The following is a 9,932-nucleotide window of genomic DNA, read 5'->3' on the forward strand; positions in this document are numbered from 1 at the left end:
ACGATGAGGAGGCGGAACAAAGGCGGAGCTAGAGTGAAACATAAACAAAGCCATGTGCAGAGACAGGAAAACAGGGAAGAGAGAGCCAAATAGAAAGGGGAAAACAAAGCAGAAAGTGTCAAGATGTGACAGACGCCCCCCCCAAGACGCGCAACTCCCGGAGCGCGAAAAACGAGACTCTCCAGGAGCTGGCGCAGGAGGGGGCCAGAAGAAACAAGACAAACTAGAAAAGACTCAGAATGGAAAAGGGAACTAGGAACTAGACTTTAAACGGACATCGGACAGAAGTAGAAAGAGGAGACGGGACTCGTGATAATACAGGGAACTGGACATGAGGCAAGGGAACAGGGACCATTACATTAACAGGAACTGAGACAAACATGGTGACAGGGACCGGAATTGAAAGAAAGGCAGACAAAGGCACAGGGACAAGGACAGAGACAGGAACCAGAACAGGGACAGAGACAGGAACAAATACAACTGGGTGGTACCCAGGACTGGCATGTGTCTGTGGGACTGTCCAAGGTGCCAGCCTGGGTACAGTTCTGGGGATTGGCCTCGAAGTCCTTGGGGCCGGAGCCACAGTCACAGGCTTAGAAACGGCCGGAGCCACAGTCACTGGCTTAGAAACGGCCGGAGCCACAGTCACTGGCTTAGAAACGGCCGGAGCCACAGTCACTGGCTTAGAAACGGCCGGAGCCACAGTCTCAGGAGCAGAAACGGCCGGAGCCACAGTGTCATGGGCAGAAACGGCCTTAGCCACAGTCTCAGGGGTAGAAACGGCCTTAGCCACAGTCTCGGAGATAGGAGCAGCTGAGGGAGCCGCACTCACGGAGACTGGAGACCCTGCGACGACGTCCACGGAGACAGGGGAACCTGCAGTGACGTCCAAGGAGGCAGGCGGAACTGCGACGACGTCCACGGAGGCAGACGGAACTGCGACGACGTCCACGGAGGCAGACGAAACTGCGACGACGTCCACGGAGGCAGACGAAACTGCGACGACGTCCACGGAGGCAGACGGAACTGCGACGACGTCATCCACGGAGGCAGACGGAACTGCGACGACGTCATCCACGGAGGCAGACGGAACTGCGACGACGTCATCCACGGAGGCAGACGGAACTGCGACGACGTCATCCACGGAGGCAGACGGAACTGCGACGACGTCCATGAAGGCTGGGGAACGTGTGACGACGTCCACGGAGGCAGAGGAATCTGCGCCGTCGTCCACGAAGACTGGGGAATGTGCGACGACGTCCACGGAGGCAGATGAATCTGCGACGTCGTCCATGGAGACAGGCGCGGCCGGAGGCGCCGCGCTGAGGAAGACAGCCGCGGCCGTAGGCACCGCGCTCAGGGAAACAGGCGCGGCCGGAGGCGCTGCGCTCAAGGAGACAGGCGCGGCCGGAGGCACCGCACTCAGGGAGACAAGCGCGGCCGTAGGCGTTGCTCTCAAGGAGACAGGCGCGGCTGTAGGCACCGCGCTCATGGAAACAGGCGCGACCGGAGGTGCCGCGGGCACGAAGAGAGGCGCGGCCGGAGGTGCCGCTCTTCCAGGAACAGGAGCGGCCAGAGGTGCCGCTCTTACGGGAGCAGGAGATGACACGCCCAGCGAGGCAGGTGCTCGTGCTGCTCGCCGAGCACGAGTTTTGGATTTAGCGGGTTTGGGCGCACTCTCGAGGGACTTCTCTGACCGTAGTTCCCCCGGAGATGCGCCTCTGTTAGCCTCATCCCCCATGTCCTGTGCTCTGAGGCTAACAGCCCTTGTATATAACGCCCCCCCAAAAATCTCCCCGGACCTGAGGGGGTAATTCTCTGGAGCTGGGGTTCCAACCTGCTTTCTCCTCCGGCTCCGTCGATTCCTGCTGGAGGAATCACTCGATTCCTGAATCGATTCCTCTGTTCGGGGGAAAGGAACCACACCGGACATGCTCTGAAGCCGTTGACTCCAATCCGAAGCCGCCCTTAACGCCTCCTCCACGGGATCATTGCGGAACGGAGTACGGCGAATTACTCCTCTCTTAAATGGGTAGTCCGTGCTAGCTGTGTCCATCTTTAGATCGGTCATTCTGTCAGGGTGGTGTGATGAGTAGATTCAGGGAGGCGGACACACTCGCTATAACACGGAATTTAATAACGATATGACAAAACAAACGAAGTAGAAACACGAACTAACATTACTAATAAACATGGGAAAGAGCACGAAACAACAATATAGGAATGGAGCAAAGAAACAAGCAAGAGAGACAGGTTAGAGCGAAGCGAGAGACGAGGAAACAGGAAACAAACGACAGAGCAAACGAAATCAAACAAAGAAAACAAGCAAACAGACAAAATCAAAATGACCGATCCCAGGAAGTGAGGGAAGAGGGCTTAAATACATGAACTTAACAAGAAACAGCTGAAACGGATAACAAGGGAAACGATGAGGAGGCGGAACAAAGGCGGAGCTAGAGTGAAACATAAACAAGCCATGTGCAGAGACAGGAAAACAGGGAAGAGAGAGCCAAATAGAAAGGGGAAAACAAAGCAGAAAGTGTCAAGATGTGACAAATTGGGGAAGTGACATCTAAAGATAGCTCTTGTATGAGACAGCAGGACCCTCAGGACACTCTTTTTCAAATATCAATGTGACCAAATAATCACGTCTTTTTGTTTTCTAATTTTTAACTGAAGAGTACCAAGACGTCTTGATTTCAAAAATGCAGAACACTGCGTTGAAAGAGCTCAAAACACATCACAAACTGAACTGTCTGTGATTACTGTAGTGTGTTCTTCCTGTGTCTCTGTGGGTTTCTTCTGGCTGCTCCAGTTTCCTACCATAGTACCAAAAACAATCACATTGCATGTGGGTTCGAGCCCCACCTCAGGTGACTGTCAGTGAGGAGTGTGGTGTGTTCTCCTTGTGTCTGTGTGGGTTTCCTCCAGTGCTCATGTTTCCTCCCACAGTTCAAACACACACATTGGTAGGTGGACTGGTTACTCAAAATGTGCATAGGTGTGAATGTGTAAGTGTGTGGTGCCCTGTGATGGACTGGCGCCCTGTTTTCAGGGGTGGCGGTGTTGGATGGTCAAGCCCTTTCCCCATCACCCAGCGTGAGTGTCGCTGACACAGGCACCTTTTAGAACTGGGAGTTAGTGTTCTCCTCCAAGTGTGAGCTGAGCAGGAACTAGCGTAGTGTTAATGAACTACATTTAGCTAGGGCTCCTGAGTGGCACAACTGAGACAGTGAGGTAGAAAGCTTGACCCTGTCATGCCACGTCACACCACACAATAGTCAGAGTTCTCCCTGGGAAGGTAGGATGGCCCAAAACGCTCAGTAAGGTGCGAGACAATGTAGGCGTCGATTAGCTAACACTGTTCTCCTCTGCGCATGATAAACTCCAATGATATTGTGTAAGTGGGTGTTCTCACTTACCAGAACACAAGAGCTTCCAAGAAGGCCAGACCCGTGTCCGAGGCTCCTACCACCACGATCCTAGCATTGATGCTAACCTTGGGCTCCATTGTGAGCTTTCTGTTAATGTGGTTGAGCGCGTAGGGCACCTGTGGGGAAGAGTGGAGAGGAGACTGAGGGACTAAAAGCCATTTCTGAAAAGGCCTACTTGTGCGAGGGATCATTAAAAGCGCATATGCAGAGTGAGGGCTTCTATTCTGGCTGCCCTGGCCCATCTTCCACTCCTTCATTTGTCTTTTATAACCAACAAAGTCTGGCTAACGGCAATTACCACATTCCTAAAAGCTATACTGATTACCTGCGCACGCTGCTCCATTTGTAAGAGCAGCCCTACACACACACACACACACACACACACCAACCCCCGGTGACAATAGTCTAATGGAATGGACAGGGTTTTGCAGTGCGTTTCGCAAAGCACTTAACCACCGAAAAAGTAAGCACCACTCTGGGACCCGGAAAAAAAAAATCCAGTTGCACAATGTGCCGAATTTCAGAAGCCTGCAGTGAGCGCTATGTGAGAGAGGACCTTCCCCGCTGTCTCATAAAAACAGAGAAGAGTTTGATAGTTCTTTCCTGATGTAGAATATTGACAGCTTTCCAAAATGCACCAGCTTTTTTCTCCCACCTGAATGTAGTGTACAGGTTTTTAAAGGAGATTTAATGAGAGGAATATGCCACTACTATTCGAATCAATTCAAACCCCACAGCTGCCACGCGTCCCAATCATTTCCCCCCTAAGCTCAAGCTCTAATTGGTCCTTGAGCATGAATAATTTGATGGATTGGTTCCACAGTACACCTTACCTTGATTGAACAGGAAAAAGAGAAGTGAAAAGAAGGAGAACAAGAGTAGAGTAGTACTAAAATAGTGAGAGACCGGGGACGGGGGGGGCTACAGAGGCTATGCAATTTCTCATCACAACGTAACGGCACATAACTGATTGCACTCATCACTATTTGACCCTCTTGGTCCTGCGTTAAATCCCATAATCAATGACCGAGCTTCGAGGACCCTTTAAAAAGACTTAATCGCAGTGACCCGTGGAGCCCGGAGTCCTGGGGAGGGTGGGGACAGCTGCTTTGGTTCGCTCCAAAATCAAACTGGGTGTGAATGCTCTGTCACCTTCAGTGGACTGAATCATTAGTGCTGTGTGTTGCAGGTTTGGGAACTGCATCCGGTCACACACAGAAATAAATGCTTAAAGGGGAGTGCTTTGATTTTTCAGCACTGTTTAGTACACATTAGTAATTGCCAAAACTCCATCATGTCCAACCTGCTGCTGACCCCATTTACAGAGCTGAGGTTAACTGGGTATTGACTAGGGTTTCCACGAGATTTTTATGATAAAAAAGAGCAACAATACAGTGCCTTTAATAAAAGACAATACAAACCGTTTTCAATATGACTAATGGCGCATGTGCAAAATCACTACTCAAAACTGTTCTGTAGGTGCCTTTAAGGCGGAAGGGACATTATTGGTTAACAGCCAAAAAGGCAGGGATAAATGTGATTGGTTAAAATGACAGAGTCTGTCAAATGACTGTCTGTGAGGATTGTGGTGTGTTCTCCCTGTGTCTGCGTGGGTTTCCTCCGGGTGACTGTCTGTGAGGATTGTGGTGTGTTCTCCCTGTGTCTACGTGGGTTTCCTCTGGGTGACCGTCTGTGAAGTGTGGTGTGTTTTCCCTGTGTCTACGTGGGTTTCCTCTGGGTGACTGTCTGTGAGGAGTGTGGTGTGTTCTCCCTGTGTCTGCGTGGGTTTCCTCCGGGTGACCGTCTGTGAAGTGTGGTGTGTTTTCCCTGTGTCTGCGTGGGTTTCCTCCAGGTGACTGTCTGTGAGGAGTGTGGTGTGTTCTCCCTGTGTCTGCGTGGGTTTCCTCCGGGTGACTGTCTGTGAGGAGTGTGGTGTGTTCTCCCTGTGTCTGCGTGGGTTTCCTCCGGGTGACTGTCTGTGAGGAGTGTGGTGTGTTCTCCCTGTGTCTGCGTGGGTTTCCTCTGGGTGACCGTCTGTGAAGTGTGGTGTGTTTTCCCTGTGTCTGCGTGGGTTTCCTCTGGGTGACTGTCTGTGAGGAGTGTGGTGTGTTCTCCCTGTGTCTGCGTGGGTTTCCTCCGGGTGACCGTCTGTGAAGTGTGGTGTGTTTTCCCTGTGTCTGCGTGGGTTTCCTCCAGGTGACTGTCTGTGAGGAGTGTGGTGTGTTCTCCCTGTGTCTGCGTGGGTTTCCTCCGGGTGACTGTCTGTGAGGAGTGTGGTGTGTTCTCCCTGTGTCTGCGTGGGTTTCCTCCGGGTGACTGTCTGTGAGGAGTGTGGTGTGTTCTCCCTGTGTCTGCGTGGGTTTCCTTAGGTGTCCAAAGGTGTGAGCGAATGTGTGTGTGTGTGTGTGTGTGTCACCCTGTGAAAGACTGGCGCCCCCTCCAAGTTGTGTTCCCGCCTCGTGCCCAGTGATTCTGGGTAGGCTCTGGACCCACCGCAACCCTGAACTAGATAAAGTTTACAGACAATAAATGAATTAATGAAAATATTTTAATTTGAGATGTGTCTCCCCCAAAATGGCAGCTACTCTACATTGTGATGTCAGCTGCCACCCCTGGGACTGGATAGTCCCTTTGGAGTTAATGTGGCAAAAGGGATCCAAAATCAGTACCTAACTTCACAAATCTCCTGTGGCTGAATGTAAACAAATCCTCACAGCAATTTTCCACCATCTATATTGCGAACCCTTTCCAACAGAGAGGCTTTTTTTTGTAGCAAATGTGGGATGGACTCAGATTGCAGTTGTTGGTTGTTGAAATCTTTCACTTTTTTAAAACCTGCATCTGTGATAATATTTTCACACACTCCACGCCTCGGTTCTTATTCTTCGGATGTACCTTGAGCAGGTAAAGCCCAGAGCAGGTGCAGCCTCCAGCTCTCGGCTCCTCATGGACATGCAGAAGCTCAGAGGGACACAATGGGCCGCAGTAACAGGATCCGCTATTGACAAAGAAAGTGAACAGGTGTTTTAAACCTGATTAATCCGCTTGTGCTGGACACAGGGCTTTACTGCACGGTGCCCCACGCTAAGCCACCAGACGAGCTCTTATCTCCGCCGCTGCCTGGACACCACGGTTGCTGTGCTACCAAATGGAGCTTTCTAATGGAGATGGAGTGTGGGAGAGCAGTGGCAGGTTGTTTGTACCTGCTAATGCACCAGGCCTGACACACACACACACACACACAGAGCAATGACACTGAGTCCTAACCCACTCATGAGATTCTTATATAACTCTACTTCGAAATGTATCCTCACATTAGAAAAGTCCCGTAGTCCTCACAGATAAATAGCTCTCTTTTTCCAAGGAAAGAGCCAGACAAAGTGGTCATTTGCCTTTTAATGCAGCCCTGCAGCTGTCCAGATCTCGTTTAGGAGCGTTAGATGATCCTGAAAGATTGCTCTGAGGCGTGTGGTGCTGAGCTGCATGTACATGGTCAGTCAGATCAAATCCAATGAAAAACATGCATCTGTTTTTGTGGATTTTTAAGTTCACTACATCATTTGAACCCAGCAGTTGTCCTTCAGGTTTTGTGAACGATTCATGATGAACGCAACAATAGAAATGCTCCAAAATTACTTTTAAATAAAGTGTTCGCACATTGACTTCCACTGAAAGTTGAGAAGTTACTGTATACCACACACAGACGCAGAGCGTCATCAACATAAGGGTGACTTAAAGGGTGAAGTTGACCTGATTGTTGATTTGCTGTAATAAAGCTGCTCTTTCAGCTGGTCAGGTATCTGCTCAGGCAGGTAAACATGTGCAGGTGGAGCAGCTGCTGGCCTGATGTGGAGCAGGATAAGAACACAGCTTTACCTGTTAAACACCAGCAGTAAACATCTCCCGTCCCATCTGTCGCCGAGGCCATCTGCTCCAATAACCTGCCCATTAAATAAGCCTGAGACACAACAGCTACACTTCTGACCGAGCTGCTCTGCACGGACCAGATACAGACCTGAGGGCAGCCAGAACTCTGAACGCTGCATTATTGATTAGTACACGGGTACGCATGTACAGCATTAGTACCTACAGTCGTGTGAAAATGGGGTTCACTTGGAGGACGACCTGATGGTATCATTAATGACTGAAAGTGCATACACATCCTCCACAGAGAACACACTTTCAGACGTTTTAATGCATCTTTACTGAGGTCCGAGAAATATGTCCTGGGCAGGAGTCACAGTTCTATTTTTTAATGTGCACTAAACTAATTGAAACAATGGCATACCTACGTTATCTTGTAGAGGAAGTGTTTCCTTACTGTCCCTTAGAAAACCAACAGGACTCATCATTGGTCTGGGTTGTCCAATCTTGTACGCACCCCATTACTGACGTTTGTGCTCAACTGTTCACAGTCCCCACAGCATTGTCAATGCAATGGGACGCTCTGAAGCAGCCACACATGAGCCAATAGATTATACCCCACCGACAGAGGGGTATAAACCCCACCCAGGACTGCGCTCTGAGGTGATAGTGCTTCACCCTATACTTTTACTGTAATTAAAGAAATCAGTGTAAACCAGTAAAAGCTTTGGGTGTTAAATGGAAAGCAATCGTGCACTTGTTAAAACTTGTGACGCTGCTCAACAGCATCCTCTAGTGATGAGTTAAAGCAGCAGGTGTTTATAGCTTATAGCCTAGACACATGTCCACACAGTATTGTTAGACATCCTGTGCTAAAGGAAGACCACACTGTTGGACTAAATCAATCAAAGAATTGATTACCACTGCCTTCTTCTCAATGCAGAGAAGCTCCACTGACCTCAGGAGTCAAAAGAGAAAAACGGCTACTGAGGCAATTTACAGGTTCACACAGGACCTAGAGCAGCAACCAAAGCGAACCTGGGCCAAATCCACCGCAAACAAAATAACAGTCACTGCTTTCTTTGCTTTATATTGCAGCTCTTTCTGCCCTTTGGAGTGTGAACAGTCTCTTAGGGGCCACTGGGTTGCTCAAAGCCTCCAAAGTGCTCTGTGTATCTTTTACAGTGCAGGTTGTTCTGTAAAGCCAAAGCCAGTCTGACCTGCTGTGTGGTGATGAGTGTGGACGGGGCGTTAATGTCCAGTTCATCCAGTGAGTAGATGACCTGTCGGCGCGGGTGCACCGGCACCATGCAGTTCAGCACCGGCATCACTGAGTGAGCGTAGGCATTCTGGGAAAACAAAATCCAAAACACTCTTTAAAATTTACTACAGTGTAAATGCCTTTGAACATAGTTGTTTATAGTGTATTCATTTATTAAAGTTACAGAAAGAGAGAGATAGAAATTGAGGAGTGAGAGAGAGAGAGAGAGAGAGAGAGAGAGAGAGAAACAGCTCCATGCTGCTGCCGGCTCCTCACCTCCCGGCTGTGATGCGGAGGGTAGACGCGGTAGTAGAGGCAGGAGATGTGAGCCAGACGCAGCGCCTCCTTCAGGAAGTGTTTAGAAAAGTGCTGGAAGATGGGGTTAAGGGCGAAGTGGCAGAGCCGGGCGTGCTCCTCTCGCTGGTAATGACTGAAATACACAAAGTTCTCGATGTTGTAGTGGGCCCGGATGTACTCGACGTCCTGAAGGTGTTCAGAGCAGAACGAGAGTTTTACAAAACTACACTCACAAACCGTCTTTCTGTTACAGCCCTGCAGACCCTGCCCTGGTTCTCCACTGCCCATGTGCTTTTGTTATTGTTCATATGAGCCTTGTCTTGTCTTGTGCTTGTTTTGTACAGTATGTGTGTATTCCAGTGGCGGTCCAGATGCTGGTCTTTTAAGGAGGGGAAGCTCAATTTCGGCCTACATCATAAAATGTGTCGGTTTATTTAAACGTAAATTCTACCCTCCGTTCCTTTTCAAGAAAATGATCTGTGACCCTGTCGTACCAACAAGGCGTCTTTTCCAGGGACTTGACTAGTGTCCTCTCAATGGCCAGCAGAGCTAGGCTGCCTAAACGGCCTTGGCCCATGTGAAGTGTGTCCACCAGTGCTCCCACGGATCTTTACACCAAAGGATCGCTGATTCGCTAATTTCACTGTCAATCAAAAAGGGATTCAGCCTCAGACAGATCATCCAATCATATGCAGAAGCTGAGTGTCCGGGCCAGCCGAGGCCAGCCCACTGCCCCATAGACCCCCAGAGACGCTGAGCGTCCGATGGGCGGGACAAAGCCCAGCATTTATCCAATGACTCGTCTCAATTCACTGCACTTCGCTGCTTTGCTATTGAACTCTGTGGACGCTCAGCGTCCTCACTGTTTAAAGCACTGTGAAGCTGTGGGAATGATTGAGAGGAAAGCCGCGTCTTTACCAGTGATAAGAAGCTGATTCTGAACAAAAGTTGAGCGCGTTGTTGTGCATATTTATTCAATGACACGTACACACAACAGTATATATTTGATCACTTATTTTTTTACATTTTAGGGGACGCTGAGCTTCACTTGCAGTCTTAGAGCAATCGCCTCTGGT

The 9,932-nt window shown here is 49.7% G+C and overlaps 1 protein-coding gene across 3 annotated transcripts in view; it reads right to left on the reverse strand.

Annotated features, from left to right (window-relative positions):
• cfap61 (cilia and flagella associated protein 61) overlaps positions 1–9,932 on the reverse strand; it is a 59,938-nt gene that overhangs the window by 37,289 nt on the left and 12,717 nt on the right. For all 3 annotated transcript variants that reach the window (XM_066676310.1, XM_066676308.1, XM_066676309.1), the window contains exons 15-17: positions 8,836–9,042; positions 8,519–8,647; positions 3,423–3,550 (exon numbers count right to left, since the gene is read on the reverse strand). In XM_066676310.1, the coding sequence (XP_066532407.1) occupies positions 3,423–3,550; positions 8,519–8,647; positions 8,836–9,042 (464 nt within the window). The remainder of the gene's footprint in view (positions 1–3,422; positions 3,551–8,518; positions 8,648–8,835; positions 9,043–9,932) is intronic.

Source organism: Hoplias malabaricus, chromosome 7 (assembly GCF_029633855.1).
Source record: "Hoplias malabaricus isolate fHopMal1 chromosome 7, fHopMal1.hap1, whole genome shotgun sequence".
In the NCBI taxonomy this organism is placed as follows: Eukaryota; Metazoa; Chordata; class Actinopteri; order Characiformes; family Erythrinidae; genus Hoplias; species Hoplias malabaricus.